The 26,636-nt window shown below is 31.3% G+C and overlaps 1 protein-coding gene across 4 annotated transcripts in view; it reads left to right on the top strand.

Annotated features, from left to right (window-relative positions):
* Positions 1-26,636, top strand: part of LOC143237377 (eukaryotic translation initiation factor 2-alpha kinase 1-like) — a 41,962-nt gene that overhangs the window by 2,479 nt on the left and 12,847 nt on the right. For 2 of the 4 annotated variants that reach the window (XM_076476562.1, XM_076476561.1), the window contains exons 3-11: positions 2,645-2,776; positions 6,133-6,161; positions 7,843-7,953; positions 13,272-13,327; positions 19,051-19,153; positions 19,584-19,658; positions 20,059-20,149; positions 20,969-21,040; positions 22,173-22,665. In XM_076476562.1, the coding sequence (XP_076332677.1) occupies positions 2,645-2,776; positions 6,133-6,161; positions 7,843-7,953; positions 13,272-13,327; positions 19,051-19,153; positions 19,584-19,658; positions 20,059-20,149; positions 20,969-21,040; positions 22,173-22,195 (692 nt within the window). In that variant the 3' untranslated portion in view covers positions 22,196-22,665. Of the gene's footprint in view, positions 1-2,644; positions 2,777-6,132; positions 6,162-7,842; positions 7,954-13,271; positions 13,328-19,050; positions 19,154-19,583; positions 19,659-20,058; positions 20,150-20,968; positions 21,056-22,172; positions 22,666-26,636 lie in introns of those variants that run through there. The other 2 variants (XM_076476560.1, XM_076476559.1) reach the window with 1 other exon arrangement.

The following is a 26,636-nucleotide window of genomic DNA, read 5'->3' as shown; positions in this document are numbered from 1 at the left end:
GCAGTTGTTGGTTTTGGGGCTATATCAGAGAGAGTAATCACAAGAAATCTATAAGGAAAAAAACATTTAACATCAGTGTAATGAAAGTATATGCATCCACACAAAATCATGATTATGATAATTGAACTGCCTGATGAACAAAGACAATGCTATGACATATGTCAAATCAGATGGTGTCATATGCATTATGGGAGATCTAAATGCAAAAATTGAAATAGAAGTTTTTACCAACATAGTTGAAAATTTTGGGTTAAAAAATAAGAATTAATATGGAGAAAGGTTAATAAAATTTTGCCAACAAAATAATCTGATAATTAGCAACACTTTTTTCCAACAACTAGCAAGGAAGCTTTATACATGGAAAAGCTCAGGTGGCATCACAAGAAACCAAATGGATTATATACTGATCACTCAAATATTTCAAAATTATATGAATTTGATAAAAGACATACCCAGTAACTGATGTCAACTCTGTTCAAGCTACAAATACCTTATTTAAAAGAACAATTAGATATTGATCTATTAAAGTGTGATGGCTATAAGATAAAATATAATGTTGCAATCAAAAATTATTTTGATCAGTTGTACATGGAAACCAGAACAACAATCAAATGATACAATGGATGAAAAAATAGGAAAGAAGGATGATGGAATGTAGTCAAGAACAGCATAAAAATAACACTTGGAAAAAATGTATCATTAAAACTAAGAAAAAGGAAGGCAAATGAATAAAGAAGATGGAATTGAAAAAGAATGTTGACAGATATAAAGCAATAAATAAAGAAATAACAACTGAAATGGAAAAGTAAGCTGGCTGAAAGATCATTGCCAAGAGACTGAGAAACTTGAAAGTCTACGTAAATCTAAAGAAACACAAGAATCGAATAATGTAAAGAACAATGTTAGAAAATACAGTGGATACATAAAATACAAGATTGAGAATATCCTATTTGATCAAGAAAAGATTTCTGAAGGATGAGTAGAATACATAATGGAACTATATAATTATGATAGAGAACCAGTTTCAGACTTTGGAGCAACAACCAGACAAATTATATGTGAAGATAAAGTACAGAAAATTGTAAACTGAATATTGTAACTGACTTATGAAATATATAACACTTGTTTATACCAACTGAAATGAAACAATGATTGTTTGTTCCACTACCAAAAAAACTTAAAGTGCAGAACCATACAGACTTTGGAACAGTCACATTAATGAGTCATATCACCAAGCCTCCCAGTGAACAACAGTATGTCTGTGGTCTTGCTACACTAGACACCAGGTTTTAATACCTGTGGTGGACAAAGCACCAAAAGTGTGTGGTGTAGCTTTTTGCTTGATTTTAAAGAAATAATCACATCATCAATCTACTTTTTAAAGTAATACTGCAATGAATAGTAACCAAAATAAAACAAGGAGTAAGCAACTTAGAGTTGTTTCAGACTTGGATATAGCACAAAAGAAGATATTTTTAATGTGAGAGCAATCTGTGAATATGCCGTAGAGGTTCAACAAAATGTGTGTGTGTGTGTATATATGCTTCATAGATTACACTATAGTTTTTGATAGAGTAAAACATACATGATAGAATGGTTATGGGAGGTAGTAGTTGATAAGAAAGATCACCAGATCAACACAAAGATGTATTGGAAACAAACAGTGGTGAGAAAAGAACAGGAAGCAACACCAGAGTTTAAGATCAAGAAAAGCTAAATTGTATATTTTGTTCAACTTGTACACAAAAAAGCATAGAAATGGAACATGTGAAAGGAGTAGTGAATGATTGAAACAACATCAATAACCTATAATAAACTGATGACACAACACTACTAATTGAAAGCATATCAGATGTACAAGAGATAGTAAATGAAAAAAGAAAAGACTATGGAGTGGAGATGAATACAAAAAAGACAATAAAAGGTAGTAACTAAGAGCCAAGATGGACCTAGAATCAACCTAACTATAGAGAGAACATAAATTGAACAAATATATATATATATGACATTGAAGCACTGAAGATGGTAAGAACAAAGTGAAAATTTATAGAAGAATGGAAATAGCAGGAGTGCATTTAACAGCATATAAAAAATATTAAAGTGAAGAAACATTAAGATAAGAACAGAAATGACATTAGTGCTATGCATAGTCAACCCCACTGTATGGTACTGAAACATGAACAATATCTAAAGTTATTGCTAAAAAAGATTGAGTTATTTGAAATGCAGATTTATTGGAGAGTACTGAAAATATCTTGGACAGAACACATGAGACAAGTGAACAAGTATTAGAAATGATGAAAACTAGAAGAATACTTATTAAATTAACAATAAAAGAAAACTGAATACTTTGAACATATAGTTAAAATAAATGGAATATAAAAGACTATTGCTGGAAGGAACAATGAATGGGAAAAGAAATATGTGGTTGGATAATATGAAAGATTGGATAGGAACACCATATAGTAACTGTTAGAATGGTGGAAAGAAGAGAACAATGGTGTTCCATGACAGTCAATCTGCTTTGAGAAGATGATACATGATGATGATATATAATATGATTATGTCTCTGTCTGTTGATTGAAATGTAAATTTTTTTTATAAAACAAATAAAGGATAACTATAATTTCATGTGTGTTTTCAGAGGATGAGGCAGTGAATCAAGTATCTGTACTAAACAACAGTCTGCCTCTCCAGTTGTTAGTTGAGTGTCTATTAGAAGTCCTCTGTCAACTTCAAGAAAAGGATCCCATAAAAAGAAAATTGATTTATAATGGTAAGTTAATTAGCAAATAATTCAAAGTATTAAAAAAGTAAAACAATTAAGCTATCTTGTATTATACTTGAAAAAAATCTGAGATTTCTTCAAGTGAAATTAAATTTAAGTTAGTTTTAATGCTGAATTCCATAAAGTTTAGTTTTTAATATGCATAGGTTAAAATTTCTAGGTGTTTTGGCTGTTTGTTTTTAAGAAATAATAGTTTTTAGTCATTGAATTAAAACATTGCTGTGGAGATACCCTTACAAAGAAATTTGTTACAATAATCATTTTAATTGAATATCATTCCTGTAACTCGTACTCACTTTTAATGCATCTAAGTATTTGACTTTATTTTGTGAATTCCTCTTACATTATTATTCATACTTTATGGGACTTAAGTTCATGATGGTCAAGATAATTTCTCTAATAGATACAGAGGAAGTAATGAAGAAAAATGAAACTACCATATTCATTGTCAAGTACATAAAAATCCATAAAACTTCAAACTGTTTTAGAGACTAAACTAATTTTATATTTACCTTTACCACCAACATGTATTTGTTTTTTTAGCAAGATTTCTCCAAAAGCTGAATTGGTTTGGTCAAAAAGTGGTATACATTTGGAATATAACCCAACTTAAAAGAGATTAGTTTATGGAGGTTCAAGATCATGAAAAAAAATCCTTATCTGTTGACGTGGGTACTGATTTTACACACTATTTTTGTTCTGTAACTCAGTCTCAAAGTGGTCAAATATGATGAAATTTGGTGGACATATGTAAAATATTATTTCTTATTGTTGGTTTGTGTTTGTCATTTGCATTTTTTGAGGGCTGAACATGATTAACACTGAGTGGTTGAGGTATGCACTCTGCGAGTGCCCCTTTAGTTATAGTAAATTAAAGTTAAGAGGAGTGGGGCATAGTTGTGCATAAAGTTCAAGATATTACAGATATCATGTCATCTTATTATTTTAAGTTATAGGCCTTGGATGTAAGTTGATATTACATCCTAACCCACAAAACAAAGAGATTGGTCATTGTGTTTCAGAACTTGACTAGATAACATATTGTATGGAATTATTACACTTAGTATAATTAAATGTACTTTTATTTGTTCATCTAGCCACTTTGGTGCTTTATTTAAAAATATTGGCAGTTACTCATGTAAATGGAGGAATTTTTATAAAATAGAAAAAAAAATTTCAAAACTGATGTTTTTCAGTTGATTATGAAATGTGCAACTGACATGATGAATGTTTTAATAAACTGCTGTTAGAAGTGTCCAATTTGCAAGATCAAAAAGTTTATAATCAAGAATTATTCTACTCTTTCATATGTACTAAGTGTATTAAACTTAATGAGTACACTTCAGTTTGAATTAGTAACTTGTTAATGTTGTGGTGTGTAAATACCATGTGTTATTCTATTATAGTATATACAATCGGGTGCCCTCTCAAAGGTTCAAATGGGGCCTCCACCATTTCTCTCGTTTTGAGGCCCCTGGCCATAATAAAAATAAGAAATGACATGTTAAGACAAAATAAGACGATCCTTAGCTCCAGTGATACATAATTTGAATATTTAATCTGTACATGTAATTTGTAGCTTTAAGCTGAGGATGCATGTCGCATTATGGTCTGATTTGAAGGCAAGTAACAAAACTTAACTAAATGGTAAAAAAAGTGTCTAAATTTGAGGCCTAGGCCAAATGACCTTCCTGGCCCTCCATTGAATTAACTATATTTATAAATAATATGATATATCATATGGGATTCTAATTTAGCCAATTTTACACTGTGTTACTTTGTTATTACTGTTATTATAATTTAGTCTTGGAAGCTGAATATTTTGTTGGATAGTTCTGTTGTGTTTTGTATTACATTGTGTATATGTGAGATTGGTCTGCCAGGTGGAGGCACATATACTTCAGGATTCTTACGATCCTATCTGTAATTAGCCATGTATAGATGTACAATTGTGGAAGCAGTTTTAGAACATTCAGGTATTATTTTCTATTTTGGAAGGACTAAGATGTGTTTTACAATACATTGTTTTTGTCTAGGTTCTTTAATGTATACGCCAATAATTAAGTTCATTTTTCATTCTCTATTTTCCATCCTTATTTCAGTTTCAAATTCAATTTGTCAGATTTATTCTGCTTTAATTTCATTGTTGTAGGTAATTGAATTTGTAGAATGTAAACTAAATATTAAGTATAGTTGTATTCCAGAAACATTGTATTAAGATATAGTGTAGATTTTTAAATAATATTTTGTGTGTGCATTATTGAACTAATTAACTGACTTAAAATTAACTGGGATAACTTGAATTATCCGAATTGTGGTTTATATTTATCACTTTTTATGTACTGACTGCATCATAAGAATTTTACAATGAACCAAAGTAATGAGTTTTTATTGTCATTTTCAACACTGATTGAGATTTGGTTTTATAGTTAAGGGCAGATATGATGTAAGGTGCTTGCATGCAAGGCGTATGTCCTGATTCTATTTAACAGTGCCCCAAATCCCCAGTTGGTGTCTTTGAAAAATAAAAATAGAAAACAATGATTGATATTGTATTGAAATGCAGAAAATTCCCATGCCTGTGGGGTCTGATCCCCAAATCAAAATTTCAAGTACCTAGTGATACCTCTTGTAAAGGGTTTGTTTTTTAATTATTAACATAAACCTGAGGTGATGCTACTAGCATCTGGTTAAAAATTTTGATTTACCCATTGGATGATGACAATGTCTAATAGTGTCTTCTTTTGGCTGAGAACTAATCCAACCATGTTCTTATCCATAAAATTAAGAAAATTTAAGTTTTATAAAGTATGGTGATAAATATTAGGAAATCATGAATATAGTTACGACAGAATGCATTAAAAATTATGGGTTAGAAGAGTTAAGGCTCACTGTCTTTATTAATACCGAGAATGGTGGGTATATATGACCTTATCTTGTTATTACTTTGTGATAAACGTATGATCAAATATTTAATTAAAATATGGTAAATAATGCCTTAAGTGTTATATAAAACTGTGTTAAACTTGTACTGTAATCAGAAACCTAATCTTTTTGTGTTTTTGCTCAATTAAATTTAACTATGTAAAACTGAACATTTCAAATAAATTACTAGTTACAGGAACTGGATTATTTTGAAGAATGTATAACAAGCTGGATTACCTGAAGTAATGATATATTGAGAAAACCAGTCTTTTTTTTTGTCTTTTTTCTTAACATTTACAGTCGAGAAATCACTTTTCATGATATTATTACTTAGCATTTTATATAAATATAACTTGTGTAATTACTGTATGCTGTATGTTGTTAACAGATTCATTAAATTTTCAATTTTTTTTATCCAGCTCTGTGCAAGAAATTGATTAGCCTCAAGGTAATGTGCAATGTGTTTTTATTTCACTATCCTGATGTAGAAGAGATGTATATTAATGTAAAGTTGTTTTTATTGATTGCATATTACGTATATCTGAAACAAAATTCTCTTGTTGATAATAGTGTGGTAATTTGACACTTTATATAATAGGTTTATAGAAAGCATATTCTTGTTACTTGATGCAAGTTTCAAGAAAGGTTGGTGTCAGTCGCATTTCAGTTGCTTAACCCTCTAATTGTGGGTCAAAGGTCATGTCATTGTGTTTGTTGACTTGCATTCAAAATTTTATTGAACTACTATCATATGAACCTCTGTTGATATAGTATGGTATCAAACTGTAGGTTATAATTCAAATTTTAGTATTCTACATTATTCAGTTTCATAATGTAAAAGTGAATATTGTATTTAAAATACAAAGTCTGTAGTTTTTTTATGAATTAGGAACATAAATTATCAATAATAAGCTAGAGTATAATGGGAGAACTTCCTATCTTTTCTACTTGCTGAGGTATCACTTATGTACTGAACCAAACACAGTGGCCCTGCTTACTTTTTTACCATTTTTGGAAGTGGTTCCTTCCACACACTTGTGTATGGTTGTGTCTTAGTCTGTCTTAAATTTCATATTTTTTTTTAGATTGAAATAAAGTGTTGTTAGTAAACTTGATAAAATACAATGGAATTATATGGCATCAGGCTAATAATTTATACTTTTTAGGTTTCTTATGATATTTTTATTTAATAAAACCATAAATGTTAACTTTGTTTTGAATCAATAAAATCCTTTATGCAGTTTTACTGTGTTTAAATTTATTAGCAAAGTGTATTTTAAATGATTAATTAGAAGATGTAATATGTGTAATAAGTTTAAACAATTATTTATCTCAACTATTTTTCATATTTTCTTGAAGAGTAAATTTGATAGGATTAAGTACAAAATGATTAAACTCACTCATCATTTTCCTTGCAAATTATTTTCTGTCTTAATGTAATATTATAATTCAAGTAAAGTAGAAAATTGTAAAGTTGTTTATAAACACATTTCTTTATAGCAACGTGTATCAAGCTACGTGTGCTACTCTAAACTAGAAACCATACTGGTGTATATAGTTAAAGAGAACAAAAAAATAGAGCTGGTATTTGATGCTGAGATTACTACCCTGTGATTCTTTGAGGCTGAAGTCTAATAATTAATTTATAAATTTCTTTGTGTTTTACAAATAAGGGATTATATGCAAGTTGCAATGTGAAATTAGACCAATTTTGTTCACATCCATTATAATATTATGCTTCAAAATAATTCAGGACATCAAAACACAGATTTATTTGGAGCATGTGTAATTTTGATAAATTAAATTAAATGAATGAAAATAATTTTTTTGAATAAATCTCAACTCTGAAGTATTTTTAATTTTTGAATGTCTGGAGGAATGACTAAGTTTATTTCTATAATTTGTTTAAATCAATGGTTTAATTTTGATCTGAAGTTGGGCTATGCATATTCATCACTTATATTTAAGAAAAAATTATATATGCTTAAAAACATTATTTTTAGTAAAAGCAAATTTCTGCAGCATGGTCACAGTCTATGTGCCTAAAATCTAATAATCAATGTATATATTTGTGTTTGTGCATTTACACATGCACACACACACACGTAAAGTGTTGTTTTGATTCATAGCTACTGAACTACATTTATCCAACAAAACAATTGGAATGGTTGAAAAGTCGTGTTTGTAAAATCATCTTGGAGCTATTTGAAGAGAAAAGAAATAGTCTCAATCTTATTAAGGTAAGTGTTTCTAATTTATGAATAGGATATTTGTTAGAGCACATGTATTTTGTAAGGTAAACCAACAGATTGTATGTTTGTTTACAAAGCATCCCACTTATTATTGGGAGGTATTTAGGTTTAATTAAACAAGAGGTGCTTAGAGATCAGATTTACCTTTTTCCATCTGACTCTGCACTGGGGTTTTCTGCACATCCCCAGTTCATAATCTTATGAACCTCCTTTTTACCTCTGCTGTTTACAACTGTCTTTACAGTATGCTTCAAAACTTTGTTCCTCACCAAAGCATCCCACCTGGGGTGTGTTTTTCCTTTCCATACTTTTTTCAGAACAGACGATCCGCCATTGCTCCTTTTGGCCTTTGTATCCAGGCTCAGTTGGATGAATTGGATCTATTCTTGGATAACATTACTGTATTTACTAGTCAGCCCATTCCACCATGACTTCTTACAGTCCCCAAATGTGACTTATCTTTAAGTCATCTGAGAAAAGCAGACACTCCTGATTGGAAATACTGCCTGTTATTTGCTGAACATTTTCGAAGCATCCTTCCATTCCTGTTTATACAGATTGTTCAAAATCAGGTGACTGTGTGGGCTCTGCCATGGTGTGTGGTGGTTCGGTGGATGCATGCAGAATCACTTCTACAACTTGTGTTCACTGCTGAACTGTATGCCATTTCTCTTGCCCTGGATCACATGGAATCTGAGCAGTACTCAAACTGGACTATTTATACTAACTCACTTAGTTTTGTACTGGTCCTGGAATTGCTTCATGTTAGTTCACGCCTTGTTCTTGCTGATATTCAAAACAGATTGTCCCATTTCTCTTTAACATATACTTTTATCCAGTTTTTCTGTATACCAGGCCACGTTGGCATTCACAGGAATGAGCTTGCCAACACTGCAGCTAAATCTATCTGGTCTGGCACTATCACTGTTGTGCTTGTTCCATACATAAACTATGGTCTAGTATTCAAGGGTCGGTTCCATGCCAGTTGGCAGTCAATGTGGAGTGAGTTATGTGAAAACAAGCTTTTCCAAATAAAACCCTCTGTTGGACTTTGGCCATCTTGCTTCTATAAGGAATGGAAAGAGGAAGTTGTTCTAACTAGACTACCCATTGGTCACAGTTTTTAACTCATCGTTTTCTTTTATCTGGAACTGATGCCCCAATATGTTATCTGTGTAACACTTAGGTCACAATAAGCCACATTTTACTATCTTGCCATCATTATGATTCTCAATGATGGCACCATTTTAAATGTGTTCTGTTTTAAAGTTTATCTGTAAATTTTTTATTTTTTATTGTTTTTAGCTTAAATTTTATGCTCAAATATTTTATCAAAATTATAGGCTTTTATTTTGTGTAATTTGATTCTCAAGTAGTAATCTAATCCTAGTTTGCCATCTTCATTTCTTACTCCCACATGTGCTTCTTTGCTTTTTAAGTTCTTCTGGAGTAGGACTGTCTTGCAATTGACATCATGTTCTGATATTACAGTTCCAGGCAGAAAAATCATGCTCACAAGGAACACTTTTTACTGGTATAAGCAAAACAATCACCAGAAATTGTGAATAGACATTAATGTATTCCACAGCAAGCAATAAGCAGGAATTCTCAAAATGTGGCTGGCAATATTTTGAAGTATGAACACTGATTTCTGAAACTTGGTGCATGATACTACTCTTTCTACATACATCTGATGTTGCTAAAAACCAGCACACTTACTTAGTTTTACAATATAATGTCCCTTTCATTTTCATTATTATTTGTCTTTTATACTTCGTGGATTCTTGGAGCCAAGGTCAACAAATGCTTCTCTGATATTGTACATGTTTTTTTAGGTTAGTTTTCAAATTAGAGTTTAATGATATACTTTGTCCTACACAGTTTGTTTAAGCTTAATAAGTGTCTGTTATTTTTGGTTTACCTGTACTTCACCTTATGGGTAAGTCAATAATTCAGTTAAATATTTTGTTTTTTTGAACACATAACAGATTACACATACAGTTATGACAGAAAGTGTTTGTACCCCTGCATCCCAAGTATTTTTTTGCTCACAACTTAAAAAGTATCACGATTAGACTAATAGATGTATAGTATATTATGAATATTATACTAACACACATCTACATAAATTTTCATATAAATTAAATGACAAATAAACTGTTTATAAACAAATAACCAAAAATAGGAGGAGCAGAAAGTTTTTGTACATTTCAGAATGTGTGAAAAAACTGATATTCCTGTAAAAACTTTAAGTTTGGAGAATAAACTACATTATACCATTCCAGGACTAGACCCTGGGTTCATAATTATTGTAAGTTAGCAAACAAAAAATGTACTTCTGGCAATTTAGTGCCATATCCATCATTATCTGTTTGATCATCATGGCAAACAGGTAACAACTGTCTAGTGATTTAAAAAACTGAATTGTTGTAAAATACAAGTCTCGTGTCTCTCTTTTCGGTATTGCTACACAACTTAATGTGCTGAAATATACTGTTCAAAACATAATTGCCAAGTTTAAACTTACAGGATCAACTGCTAACCTCCCTTGTTCTGGACGCTCCACCAAAATTCCAGAGAGAACCAAGAGAAAGGTTCTTAGAGGAGTTAGTAGGAACCCTCGTTTAACATGTAATGACATACAGAAACTGGAGTTGAAATAAACACCTCTACAGTTATGAACATGTTACGCTCTTCTGGGTACAAAGCATGCTGTCCTCATAGAACTCCATATTTAAAGCCTGTTCATTTAGAAGCATGATTGAGGTATGCAAGAAGCATGTAGATAAACCGTTTACCTGTTGAAAGAGTATTCTTTGGTCAGGTGAGATTAAAATCAAGCTTTTTGGCCACAGTGATTTTTGCAATATTTTCCTTAAGAAGGGGGAACAAAATCTTCCAAAGAACACCGTCCCTACAGTTAAACATGGAGGTTGCTCGATCATGCTATGGGGTTCCTTCAGCTCTTCTGGTGTAGGCAGCCTTCACCGTGTCATCATAATCATGAAAAAAGAAAAGTACATTGATAAATTGGGTAATTATATCAAGAATGATGCTCAGAACTTGTTGCTTGGGCGTCGTTGGATCTTCCAGCACAACCCTAAGCACACATCGAAGTATGTGCAATCCTGGTTGCAGAGTAGCCATACAAGCGTTCTGAAGTGGCTATCGCAGTCACACAATCTCAACCCAATTGAAAACGTTTGGAATGAGTTAAAGACCAGGGTTCATCAGCATCATCTGAAAAACTTACAAGAGTTGGAGGCCTTCTGTAAAGAAGAATGGAAGAAAATACCAGTCGAGTACTGTCAAATGATTATGGAGGGCCATGAGAAGAGATTGCACCAAGTAATTCACCTGAAAGGCTACACAACTGACCATTAAAGTAGACACACGAACACTTTCTGCCCCTCCTGTGTTTGGTTATTTGTTTATAAACAGTTTATTTGTTGTTAAATTTACATAAAAATTTATGTAGATGTTTTTGATAGTTTTTAAGGTATGAGGAAAAAATTACTCATGATGCAGGGGTACGAACACTTTCTGTCGTAACTGTATGCTTATTTCACTACACACTTATTGTTTTATTAATTCTTTATAATTTATACTTCTCACAATTAATTAATTTTGTGAAATCTCCTGGGATCCACCATATCTTCTCCTAATATTGCTTGCTTTACTTCTACAACTGCTGCAACCATTTATGATGACCTATATTTTGTCAGTTTTCCTCCACCTGATTATGGTTTGCCTTCCCAGGTCTCCACTGTAGAATCTACTAGGCCTACCTTAACTTTTTTTTAGACGATTTTTATTCTATAACTTTCTCCTCTTCTTCCAGACATTGTTTTATTTTGAGAATTTTTGTGTGTCTCATGTGGGAGAGGGTACTTAGCTTTGGTTCCATTTATCTTACCTTACTTTCTGTTAGATTTTCTTCTTGATTTCATGTACTTAAAACCTCTGTCCTCTTGCTAATATTGGGAGCAGTCTCTGTTAATCTATCTATTTCATTCTCCATCTACTTTTCCAACTTCATCTTACCCTATTGACTATCCTACAGTGAATGTCTACCTTATACCTCCTTTCATGCTTTGCCTATATCTGGGGGAATTTTGTTGAATACCTCTTTCTCCTTCTCTCCATGTTGGGGTGTTTGCCATCTACAGTTCTTTCTCTCCGCATGTGGCTTCTTTGCTTTTGGTTTCTTTTGGGTATGACACTGTCTAGTAATATTTATGTACCATCCACTTCCAATAGGGACTCGCAGTTGGCTCTTTTTTTTTTTTTTTTTTCCCCCACTGGCCTCTTTTGGGAACTAATCCTGTGGACTTAATGTCACATTGTGAACCTATGATACTATATTCTATTTGTTTTGGTTGCTCATTTTTACACTTATGACTTAGCATTGCCATCTTTATTCATGTTCCCTGTCTGGCACCTTCTTATTCTTTGCCTGTCCTATTTGTAGGTTTCTCCATTCATTGTGTATGCTCAATGCTGATTGGTGTTCTGGATTAATTGGTCCCACCTCAGTCACTTCTTTGTTCTTCCTAGTTTTAATATGTTGTCTTGATCAGGTAGGGAATTTCTGCAGGACTGATGATGCACATGATACACATTCTTTTTTTTTCATTTTTTGGGATGTTGTTGTAGATTTTTTTAACTAAATGATTTACCTGATTCTCTCACCATTTGAGTACTTTTCTCTTATGTACAATACAGATTCATAATAGTTTCTCATTGACCTTTTTCATAAATATGGTGTAAATGTAGCAGTTTCTGAAGAAAATCATTCAGAACATTTTGCACCTTCACCCATATTTGTACATAAAATTGGAGTCACTGATGTTGCAAATTAATTCTGCATCTAAGATTAAACCTCTTACAAAATAATTTTTATTCTCTGTTTTCCATACCAGTGATTACTTTAAGTTTGATTGATGTTATTGTAATCTAAAAAATAAAGAAAAATCCAGATCAGTTTAAACAAACTTGAATCTTGCATGAAGCTGTCAATAGGCTTAACAAAATGTTTTGATATCCTTTTGGCTTCATGAGTTTATTCATTATTTTTCCTTTGTCAAATTATTTTCTTCAATTCTTTTTTAGCTTTTGTGTTTGCTTGCATTGCTAAAATTATCACTTTTAGATGCATGTTTTAAAGATGTAATTAGTAATAAAATGTTCTAAGACTAGATTTTGACTTGAATGTTGCTTTTGTCATGTTTTGAATTGAAAACATTTTGGATTTATATCAAAGTTATGTAACCAAATTTTAACATTTTTATATTTTGTTTGAACAGAATGGAAATGTTAAGAACTTAAATAACACCATGGAGCTTGTACCATCAAGCTCAAGGTAAATATTTTCTTTTTCCCATGTATGTTTCATATGCACACCCAACAGAGGACTATAACTTTCTAATCAAACAGTAATTTAGTCTTGTCTAGTTTCTTTTAAAATCAGGTAAAGAATCTTACCTATAAAATTTATTGGTTGCAAGTTTGTGACAAATTTACTCAATCTAATATAACAGTAACAAAAGTACTCATTTACATGAAATATTCAGTTAACCCCATCTCTACAGGTATCCTTTACTGCAAATGACACAAGGGCTTGTCTTACATTCAGAATTTTATTAAACCATTCTTTTCTTTGTTTGTTATACTAATTAGTATAGCATAAAATCTTAGCTAATAATTTTAGTAGTATACAAGTTTTAACATTTTAATTCTATAAGGCAATACTTGAAAAAGTCTTGAATTTCCCTTAGTGTGACACATTTGAAATAGTTTCTCTTGGTGTATTCTCTTATATATTTTATCCACCACCACTCCAGTTCTTATGAAATTAAATGTAAATTACATGCTAGAAAAATGTCATTGTTTGTACAAACCACAGATTTCATAGATAGCCTTCACTTTGATTTTGTTTACAAAGCTATCAAATAGAAAATCATACCCCACTTTCACATTGTCACTTTCAGGATTTGTTAATGGTTTTGTTTTATACTTAATTTTATATTACTCATGACCAACAGAAAACTGTGGTTTTCATCTGTTTAAATGACATATTATAATGTATTTTGAACGGATAATTATCAATATCCCTCATGGTACAGGAAAGGTAACAAATAGCTTGGATCGATTTACAGCAGAGTTTGTTATATAGTTATAAAGCTGGAAAAATTGTGATTGTTTAACATATTATTATTCTATGTTCTTTGCTGCATTTTTTTAACTAAATAAAAGTTATTTAATGCACTGCTACCAGTATAAAAAAAGTAGGGTTAAGTCATTAATAGTAGACAGGGGAAATAAAAAGATACTCGTGTAAGTACTTTATTTCTAATATTTCATGTTTATTCTTTATTTATTATTATAAAAGTAAGTAAATGTAAAAGTATGGATCTCTCAAGGTTAGATTCAGTAAAATAAATAATATATAATAAAAATAACTTGCGGTATATGCAAACAAGTACTTAGGAGTGCCTTGTAGTAATTTAATTTGATAGTGTGATGTGAACTGCACATTTCCCAATGATTTTAACTTATGATGGTAAGAGTAGTTGTTGGACATAGTTCAAAAGACAATAAAACAATGACATTTAATTATAAATATATGTATACTGTTATGAGTTTAAAGCTACTTAGGATGAACGAATGTAATTTCATGTTACATTTGAAGTCATTCTGGAAATGAAAAGAGGAAGGTAATTTAGATTTATTTAAATTTTTTTGTGGTATGATGTCAGTCAAATTGACCAACTTCATGTAGGATTAGAGTAGAGAAAATAAAAGATATAAAGTTTTACTGAAACCAATCATTTGAAATATATTTAGGAGGTTTTGGAGATTACACAAATAAATTTTTTGTGATTTTTTTCTAACATATGGACTATTCAAAACAAAAACTTAATATATTCAAGGACACATCTTTTTAGTCTATTAAAAATACCTCTCTGAAAAGTATTTTTTGTACAGAAAAGTCTTACAATGTTTACTGAAAGACTCATTTTGCAAAGACATATTGTGTGCATGCGTGCATGTTTGTTTGTGTATATGTATACATAAATACACACACTATTAAAAGTTAGTAGTATCAAATCTATAAAGGCTTTAAAAAAGTACAATGAGGTTGTGGGGTCTGTAAAATTGACTGAGTCCACACTAAGAGAGCTAAGATGTTATTGGAAGTTTACAGGTTATAGAAAGTGTAATGAAAGCAAATTTGCAAGTTACATGGGACATACTACTATGAATGTAAACTATACTTGATAAATAGCTGAGTGTTAAGTGGAGTTATTGAAAACAGTTTTAAGTCATCAGATGTGGACATTGTTTTTCAATGAATAAGCTTTATATATGAATAGTCAGTTCATAAGATTTATGCCCAGACTGGAGAATTAATGTTTACTATAATTACTAAGTTACTGTCTATATCTTCACAATATTTAATAAGCTTTCAGTAAATGTCAAATGTACTTTATACACAGAACATTATAATTTTACTGAGGATATGTCTGTGAATTTTCTGAGTTTAAGTAATTAATATAAATGCAAGACAATTTTCATGTTAAAAATTAAGATACATTTGTTCCTGTGGTGTTTCTCTGAATGGTTCTGAAGCTGAATTTGTGGATAATACTGGATTCTTTGGAGACAGTTTAGATTCTCTGTTTTACGATGCCTTCTTTTGATAGGTCATCTTCCCATGAGGCCAGATTTGTTATGGTTTTCAATTCTGTTTGGTTACAGAGCTATAAATAAAAAATTGGACCCTCCTGCTATATCTGCCTCTCCATCTTCTTTTATAACTCTTTAACAGTTCTCTCATGTTTAATTATATATTGCCCATAACCAACAGAAAGTAAAGGTTTTCATCTATCAGATGACATATTGTATAATGTTATGTTCTAAACAGTTGAATGTCAATTTCACTCAGAGTACCAAACATCATTTCTGTGGGAAAGTTAATGGCTACTGTGGATAAATTTGTAATGACTCAAAGTTTGGTGAAGATATGTACACTTTTTGAAAGTAAGAAGCATTAAATTTGAAAAGACTAATTGAATATAAAGAGATAATGTGGTTTGTATTAAATCTCTATTAAGAGAGCTAAAAGCAAATCAGTGATCTCAACTCATCCAGATTCCCCTGACTGAATAGATGCTATATCATGAGGTTTGGAACACCAGTGATTGATGTATTTGCCACTTACTGGAACATGCAGCTATAGGCATTTAGGTCCTCCAATACCTTACCCTTGAGCATTGGCAATAGATGCATTTAGTCAGGATTTCAGCCCTGTGCTCTCCTACTGATTCATCTGTAAAATAAAGTTCTAGCTTTATTTCACTCTTAGAGAAGAGGGCAAATTTGGGATCCCTGCTGTCTAGGACCATTGATGTTTTTTCCTGATGCCTGCTCATAATATTGGTTCAGATTTGGTGCTTGGCTGTCTGAGTTTGGTCTCATCCCACATAGTTTGTTTTATATCTCCCCCATTATTCTGGAGACAAGACAAATTTGCTCAGAATGCATTATTGTATGACTACAGGTTGGGTCCACTTGTATAAATGTGTTTATGTATGTGTCTATATATGTATATATAATATAGGTTCAATTGCCATAGCCACCATGTGGGATATAGGGACCATGGCCCTATAATTCTAACTTTAAGCAGTAGAACCTCTACTGTCTGTTGGGAGCCTGGCCAGTAGTGATGATAAATCATGTAAAATTTCACCCACAATACATGTATTAAATTCCAGGTGAATAGCGCACATGTTCTGGATGTAGTGCAGTTCCCCTACTAGGGTGTCAATCTTCTTTTGACACATGTATGTGAAGACTCTTTCTGTACAGGTAATGCTCTCACTATACCCTCTACCTTATCAATGTGAGATTCTAATATTTACTATGAGAGGAGGTAAGTATGTTTTAGAAGTTAACATCTTGCTACACCTCCAAATATATTTCCAGTAATACCTTCACTGACACTGACACCCTTCCTCCCTGCTAAGAGCTGGTGCAAAAGACTGTAGAGTGAATCTGTCTTGAAAGAGTGATAAAATTATTTAAATGAAGTGCTTATGTACAGTACCAGGATAGAGAATGTACTGATGTAGGTGGAGAGTGCTACAAGACAGATATTGCCAAGGGCAATTGAATGTGGTATAAAAGACTGGAACAAGCAAGAAACAATCAGACTGGTGCTTAGATGGACAAGAAAGGAAACTCTAGCAACTGAGTAATAGTTGTATTGTGCGTGGAGTTAACTATTGTTGGAAATAGATTTTTAATTTAAGAAAATACTAAATTTCATCTTGTAGTTTTATATTTCAGTTACATAACCTATAGAATCTTCTAAGTGAATAATAGCTTTTGTTTTTCAGTAAAACTATATCTTTTACTATTTTCACTATCCTAACACTACCTGTAGCAAAATCAGCAAAGTAGGGTAAAATTAAGAGAGGAAAAATACAACATGAATCTAAACTGCCCTTTTTCCTCTTTTTAGAATGACAATATATTTTTACATATAAGTATGCACTATGTATTTTAATAGTGAAAAGCTAATATTTGTTTCTGTCTGGGTTCATTTAGTTTAGTTGATTTAATGACTATTAGAGTATGCTGAAAGCCCCAGTTGGACAGCTTTCCATAATAAAAAAAAATGATAGAATTATGGTTGTATGACACAATGTATGCATGCTAAAAATTTGACTATCATGATTATTTTTTTTTCTCATCTACCTTTATAAGTGTTTAATTTTACTTTTTATTTACTTTTATAACAATAAATAAAGAAATATACATAAAAAAACAAACATTAGCATATATCATGATTGGATTATTTAACAAAATATTTTGTGATGTTAGTATAAAGAAGTTGCCCAAATGTCACACTCATGTTTAATGTCAGTTCTTACAGTAAATAATTTTTAGTTGTATAACTGCAGTTACAACTATTTAATAACCAATGAAAACAGCATTTTCTGGTTTCATGAAAAAGTAAAATCCACTTAATAACTGGAGCAGGAGTTTGATTATACAGTACTGCCTTGTTATGATGTTCTCTTGGATAGAATGCTACAGTGCCTTGGCTTCTAAAAATGTAGTAGAAATTTAGTATCATCTGTTGTTTAGTTCATTACCACATGGCTTCAGAGGTTAAAATCATTACACTGTCACAAAAAAGGGAAAAAAAGTGGAAAATCTCAAGTGCAAAGCTCAAAGAAGTGAATATCATGTTCAGATATGAACTTGATGTTGGGAATCAAGATAAGAAAGGAATTTGGAAATTTGACTTGATTGTTCAAATAACAAGGAAATGTCATCAATATATCATTTGTAAGGGACAAGTTTATAGTCACAATGGCAGCTTTATAGCCACTTGTGTTCATGGTGGTATAGAAAACTACTGGCTATTTGTTGGATCTAGTGAGGAATTCTTATACCTGGTCATAAATGATGTAATTAAAAAAGAAATGGGTTAACTCTGTGGAGATGGTAAGATGTTCTAAGAATTGTTTGAGTAAAACCAAGATACTACTCAGTGTTAGAAGGAAATAGAGATGCCATGTTTTTAATTCAATAGATTTAAAGTAGCATTAAGCCAACTCACTTTGGTATGATATTAATTATCCAATGAAAATGCTGATTGTTTTTAAAATGGCTGTTTTATCTTATTGATGTTATTTTTATGTTTGTTTTCTGTATGTAAAAAAACAGATATTTTATTTAATTGATTGTTTTAATAGTCTGTTGAATCTTTACATGTTCAGCATGAGTGTCTTCTTGACCAATTGATTAAAATGCTCTTCCACCTATATCACCTAAATCATACTATATCTGCTTACTTAGACCTTTTAACTAGTACCAGGGCTCTTAGTTCATATGCTTTTTATATTTTTCTGGATCTCAAGATCAAAAGTCGTGAACTCTCACATAGTTTGGTGCACTAAAAAGTTTAGTGAAATGTGTTCAAAAAGTTTATAGGGTACATATAGAGAGGACCTCATAGTATTTTTAGGGTTAAATCTTGAAATTTTATTAGCACATCTTTGATCTTACTAGGTTCCCCTTGTTGAGCACAACAAACTTAAGCCTTAGTAGATATGAAAATGAATTTCAAGAAATTGGAAAAGTTGCAGAAGGAGGTTTTGGTGTAGTGTGTAAGGTAAGAAATAATTTTGCAAACATTTACAAAAGAATATTTTTTTTATATCATTTTGGTATAATTACTGTTTTGCAAAAGTTTTTCTATCAGTTTTTGTAATTAAAGTATTTAATTTGTTTTTCTCTAAGCTATTGTTCCTGAAGGTCATCAGATATATTGAAGATAAATTATTTTTAGCATATATATCATGCTATAATGAGACATAATTTTATTAATTTTATCATATTATTTATTAGACCAACAAACAAGTGAAGGTAAAGACACTTAAACATCAGTTTAAAGTTTATCTCTTGAATTATTTGTTAATAGAATTGCATTTATTCACTGGAATTTTCACCAGTAATATTGGGAACATATTTCATTAAGTAGGTAAAGAGTATGTGTAATTAGATAACTCCTTGTAACAATTTATTTAAATATTTGTATGTAGGCTCGATCTCGATTAGATGGCCACGAATATGCTATAAAGAAAATAACATTTAAGAATTGCAGATTGTCAGAAAAGGTAGGCTGTTTCTTTATTTCCTCAATAAATAGTTACGATTCTTTAACAGAAAGTAGTAACCCATAGTGATTTTTATAGTGTGACTTTTGTTTTCTCACTGTAATAAGGGTGAAAAAAACTTAATAGAGTGAAGAAAAATTTATTAAGTAATCTTCTAAACCAAACCTTTAACGTCACGATGGAGGGTGGACTTTCTTAGCAAACTTGTAAAAATAAACAAGTGTCCACTTTTCACACGTGCTTGTAATAACACATAGCTGTTTCCCTGTTTTTGTATTTTATTATTTCTGAAGTTTAACATGAAGTTTATGTCAAGAATTCATACACAAAGTACAATAAATGTATAATTAAAACATTCTGTTGGTGTACCATTGTTATTAAACTTGTTCTTGCAATTTAGGTTCAGAGAGAAGTGAAATTGTTTGCAAAACTGTCACATCATAATGTTGTCTGCTATAAAAATTCTTGGATTGAAACATACCTTGTGTTTGGTGAGTAAATATTATTTATGGTATTAAACTTTTGAAGTACACATTTAGTATAGTTAAGGCTTTGGGAAGTGGCCAATGTATTTTTCTTAAGCCAAAATAACAGTAGTAAAATTGTGATTTTTAATATTTTGTACTTAAGATTTATTTTAGATTATTAAACATTTCTTGTAATACTTTATATTTGTCTTTTGCATTTATAATATTTTTAAAAAGACCTTGCTGCACACAAATATCTTGTATGTAAGGTACACTTTCTATTTGTCACAACACATTGATATTGTTAATATCAGTATGGTGTGCTTATTACTCAACCAGTGTTTAGTTATAATTCAGGTGCACTTCCCCTGTGTCACTCAACACAGAATTTGTATTGTTAGTAAAGTACAGTTGTCTTCCCATGCAAATACCTTGGTCTTAGGAAGTCGTACTTTCCACTGTAAACTAGTATCTTGCACACATACTTGTCACTCCATACAATTTTTGGTGTAAGGTGCAATTTTTAGTTAATAAACATATTCACAAAGCACAATATTAAATTTTTCTCTTCAAATTTTTTAAAAAGTGTATATTTACTTTTTTTTCTGCAGCAGATGTCCTAAAATCAAAAAGTGCCTCATGAACAAAATTAACCTAAATTTGGAAGATGATGTTTTTACTTTAAAAATGTTTTAGATAACACTTGAATTAATTTTGTGAAGTTTAGTAAGTTACATTGTATAATTGTATATTGTGTGATATTGATTTTAACTTTTTGATATTTTAAAATGTATTTTATTTGCACTTAATTTTTTAATATTAAGTCTGTCTTTTACATAAAAGATCTGCCATGTTCTGAGCATACTTCAAGTGAAAATGTCTTGGATGTGGAATCATCTAGGGAAGCAGCAATGGGTTTGTATGAAAATAGTTAAGTTAATCTAGAACAAATTATAAATGCTATTCGTTAATGAAATTGTTCATGTTTCATTGTTATTTTGTAGTGTTATGGAATTACTGCCCTTCATATCATGTAATTTTTTATCTTAATCAATAACTATATTTATGATTTTAAGAAACATTTTTGTCTAATGTGCTTATTAAAATTTATTCAGAGCAACTTAATTCTCATAAACGTTGAATTATTTTAACTACTTGTGTGTGATAGCATGAAACTGTTTACCATTTTAGCAAGATAAGATATACTATTTAAAAAAGTATGAAAGAAATCTTTGTATTGTGGAATAATTATGTGGCCCAGCCAGTGAAGTCTAACAGAATTGTGAGGACTTCAGCAATTATAAAGTACTGGAAGAAGTTTTTTTGTCATTGCATGTCAAAAATTTCCTACAGTGATAGAGAGATTCTTGACATAATCTTTTTCAATATACAAGACTTGGTCTCGAAACATTTTAAAACATGTGGTCAGAGTACAAGAAGAAGAAATAAACCTTCAATTCATATATTCTGTTCTATTTATAGTTAATTTATTATTTAATTTAATTGATTTCATGAATTGTTAAAGAAAACTATGCAAATCAAGTTGTCAAAACAGCTCATAGTTTTATTTGTCATAAGTATTTAATCTACTTTTATATTGCAAAGGTCACTGTGAAGATCAAGTCAGAGATTATTCAACACATCATTGGATACATTTTGAATTATGAAACAGTTACTTATCTAAAGCATTTTTTCTTGTTTGTTCTAATATTAAGTTTTTTTAATCAAGTACAACTGTTGTCCACTAAAAAACACATTTTTTCAGATGCAGATCATCCGAAGGAGAAGTGTAAAAAAAGATGTGAAGTAGTGTTAGTTTTATTACTATTGGTAGTATGTTAAGATGGTAATGTAATATTTTATTTTTCTTTCATGATAGTATCACTTTATTTTCTTGTAGCTTGCTATGAGTTCTCTGTGTATTCATAGAATGAAGTACAATATGTTCTTTAAGCTTTATAAAGTAAACACTTTAACACTTGAACTGTTTGTTAGAATGATTTTAGTTTTGTATGTTATGCTAATTTAAAAATTTTTCTTTTCAAAGGTGTTCTGAAGATTCTTCAGTAATATTTCCAAATGATACATTCTCCCAAGAAAAGCATGGTTATACCAAAGAAGAACATGTTGTTCAACAGCACACAAGTTGTGGTGTACATCAAGTACATGCAGTACAAAAATATAGCTCCCTTACTGTTAAAGGTGATTTCAAGACCACAGTACTTAAAGGCTCATCTTTGAAGATAAAAGCACAAAGAGAAGAATCTGAGGGTTTGTCCACATCTCATGACAGCTATAGTGCTAACAAAAACTGTGTGATAAATAATAGCAATGAAGGTCTAAGTGAAGCTTGGGATATAGGTGCAGAGGACTCTCAACTTTGCAAAAAGCAGATTCAAAAAATTAAATCCAAAAGTTCTTCAAAATTTGAGAAATTACCAATGGATGATTATTTAAAGGCAGTATCAAAAAAGTTGTCTACACAAGAATTACAACACTATGGATTAAGAAATGATTTTTTAAATATTTTTAGTATCTTGGTAAGTGTATTTAGTAATCATTTTTTTTATTATCTAAAGATCTTGTATAACTTATTATGTAAGTCTTTGATCACCCTTTTGTTAGTGTTGGTTATAGAATTTCTAAATGATATTATTGGTTGTAAGTGATATTTGTAATAAAATAGGTTGTAGAAATACAAGAACTGAAAGCATATGAATATTAATTAAATTTGTGATTTGTTTTGTTAATGTTTGTCATGATTATTTTGGATAATAATGTAAGGAATTAATGTACAAAAGATACAGTTAAAATTTTAATTCTTATGTTTACAGAGCTAAGTATAACTGTTATGAAACTAAATTATTTAGAAGAAGGAAAAAAACAAGACTTGTGAAAAATTCCTTAGCTCTAAAACCACACATTTGAAAGTCTTAACAAAAGAAAATGAGAAACAAATTCCAAAGATGTAATTCATCCTTGGTTTTTAGTGCCAATATTAGAATGCTGATATAGATTTCTTTCATTGAATATTGTTTGTACACCAACCCTTTGCTCAGTTATTTTTTCTTCCATCTAGCAGTATGGGTCTAAATTCTGAGATACCTCACCTCCACATGCAACTTAACTATCATTTTCAGTGCATATGCTAAAGATATATGCATGCTACTAGCCTTGAGGAAACTCCCATCTAATTTCACATGATTTTATACAAATTGAGGTACTGTATAATGATGTCATCATGTGACAAACTCTTTCCACCAACAGGAGGGAAACATACCTCCATGTGCAATTTTCTTCTATGTTTTTGCAGTTGTAAAGCTTCATTATCTTCAGCATTGTATTGTACAGACATGTTGAAATTTTTCATCTGTATTCAGTTTATTGAGATTTTCATCATTAACTAAACTTTTTCTTTTCTGTAGCTTTTGTTTCAAAAAAATAATTTTTTGTAATAAATTTTCAAGTGATACTGATTTATACTTAGTACTGAATGTGTGATGTGTTTCATATTTAAGCCTCATTTTACTTTGGCATTATTTAATTTGGAGTATTAGTTGTCAGGATCTTTGCAGCCATTGTTCGGTGGTGTGTTATAGATTACTGCATTCTTCTTTGGCTTAAAACTCTTGTCCAGTTGGTAGAATCATTCTCTTCAGTTGAAAATGATCTATTGAACTATGCCCTTAACCTACTTTGCTTTAGGTAGTTCCTTAGCATTTGTTACAAGAACATAATCTTCCATTCTCTTTCTAGGTTTCATTCTCAGGTGTGCTCTATTCATTGTATTTTGCATGTGTTCATTTTTATTCCCTCCCCCCATGATTGACGATTCTTGGGTTTGCATTGTCTTTTTTCCTAGCTTGTTATTAGAATTTCTACTGCTTCCTTTCTCTAGTAGCTCTGTTGATCAAATTCCATGTCCCTCTCTGTTTAGTGACTTTTTGTCCTGCTTGTAGACTTCATCTTTTGTACTTGTTTCTCTTTCATTGATATCTATCTGACCAGCTTGGGGTCATACCCTTTATCTTTTATTTCAATTTTCTCTTCCTTTATTTTGTATTTTTGCCCTTTTTTCTCTACTTTTTAGTATTCCCTCTCTGATTCTCACCTTTTATCCAGGGTATTTCGTCATTTACCTAAAGAGCCTTTGTAGAAATTTCTCCCCTTCTATGTTTAACCTACACCACATCTGTTCTATTCATCCATTCCTTGTCCCCCTGTAATTGGGACTAATAGGGTTATGTTCTTTTCCATACTCCTTCTGTTTTATGTGTAGCTTCATTTTCTTACCCAGTTGCCTTCATTGTGTTTTCATTTTCTCTTGTAACCTCGTCTGATATTCTGTAGCTTCTATTCTGGTTCTCTTTCCAGAGGTTTTTTTTTTTTCCTACTTTGCCCTTTACTCCTACTCTTCATTCAGATCAATTTCCTACAAACCTTCCATTTTGAATTTCAGGTATTTCTCTTTTTCTTATCTTCCCATTTATTGATGTCTTGTTTTTTGCTCTTCTTGTCAGTACCTATCATGTGTATTATAATTCTTAGATATCCACTTTTTATCCTGCTGTTGGTCTCACTGTCTACTATTAGCCATTTTTTTTTCTCCATCTCTTTTATTTGTTTTATTTCCTATTATTTTCCTTACAACTGCATATATACTATTAGTTGTACATGCTTTTCTTGGATGCTTTTGCATCTTTCTCATCTCTGGGTTTTTATGGCCCACTGTTTATTACCTAACTAGGTTTGTTCTTACCTCTTTTTTTATACCTATTACTCTAATTGTTTCCTGATTCTTTGCCACAGTTTAGACAATACTCTCTATCTTGGGTCCTACTATGGTGCCTTCTTCACCACTTTCACCTTTTTCTACTTGATATTTGTACCCCAATCTCTTCTCCTCATTATTTCCTCTCTTTCTCTTCACATTTTTACACTTCCCCTATTCATAGAAGGATATTCTTTCTCTATCCTTATGTAGGGGCTTTGTCTCATCTGTCACCAAGCCAGACTTTCCACTAATGTGACCTTATTGTTATGTTTTTGCTCCTTTCCCACTGTATTTGTGTGTCAACATCATCTGTAGCAAATCTTTGTGTCATTGGTCTTTCTGCCACCCCTTTTCTCCTGGCAGTAATTTTGTGCACTACTTTTCTTCTTTTCTTGCATGACTATTCATTGGTGGATTCTTGGTTTTAGTTCAGAGTCTGTCTTCTTTTCTGGTATTCATAGGTATTTTTTACCTATTCTCTGTTATTTTCATCTCCTTCCTTGCCTGACTGAGACCTGAATAAGGTTTTGCATGGTCTTGTGCATGCCCTTTTGAGCTTTGAGCTCTTGATCTCCCCTGACTTGTTTCCTTCTACTACTCTAACAGGTAAAATTTTTCTGATGTATTTTCTATAGTTGTTTTTCTCACCTTCTTCTACCACACCTATCTTTTTTTCTTCCTAGACCATTCACATTTTCCTTTGATTTTGGCTACTTAGGAGGTACACTTTACCTCCCTCATATACCTTTCCTTCTGTCTCTCACCTGTTGGACCATTTGCACCTGGGTTAGATCTTGTATCTTGTTGTGCTGTTTGATGTGTCTTATCATAGACCTCTCTTTTCAGATTCATCATTTTCCATGGGCTTTTTTCTCTTACAGGATAGGCCCATCAACATCCCCATTGACATGATCATCTTAGGATGTGGATATCTGCTGACTATTTTACTTTTCTTCATGTTTTATTCCTGACTTTTCATTCTCTTACATATTTTTCTATCTCTTGGGCAAAATCCTCTCTACACATTCATCATTTTCTTTTGGCTGTTCCCTTTATGTTAGTTTTTGGCTTCTATAGGTCACCATTTATCAGTTGCAATCCTTAGTGTGACAGTGGTAATTTACAGATTTAACATTAAAATCCAGGATTTAATATTCTGCAGTGGATGTAGCAGATAGCCCAGTTTAGCTTTGAAAAAATGACAACAAACAAATCAGTCTTCAGTTATCCACTATTTTTGAGATAGGATTCTACCAAGTGGCTGGTATTACATCCAAGGGTAACATTATCCATAAAATGCTCATATCGTTTGCCCTGGCTCTGCTTATGCCCACTTTGAGATGGTTTTTCCACAAGACCACTTGAGGTATTCTTGTGGTGTGTGTATATGCTTTTGCCTTGAAAAATAGTGTTTAGTTGAAACATTGCTAAGTAAATATATTTTTACTATAGATTTAAAAGTGGCTTGTCTCTAAAGTCTAATTTGTTTTTGTATTTCCTTTGGATTTTTCTACTTTATACACATATATATTCATTCTGTTGTCCAATCCAGGCTGTATTTTGTTTCTCTTCCTATTATTTTCCATACAACCACATCTGTTGTCTTTTTTTCATCTAGTCTAGTCTAGTTTCATAGGCACCAGTTAGACTGTCTCCAATATAAGATCTTTATGGACTGACAGTCTGATGGGAAACTTTCTTCAGGTCTCCTCTTTGTGAATTCTCCCTAATAATTTA

Source organism: Tachypleus tridentatus, chromosome 13 (assembly GCF_004210375.1).
Source record: "Tachypleus tridentatus isolate NWPU-2018 chromosome 13, ASM421037v1, whole genome shotgun sequence".
NCBI classification, from domain to species: Eukaryota; Metazoa; Arthropoda; class Merostomata; order Xiphosura; family Limulidae; genus Tachypleus; species Tachypleus tridentatus.
This window is presented reverse-complemented; position numbering and strand designations above follow the sequence as displayed.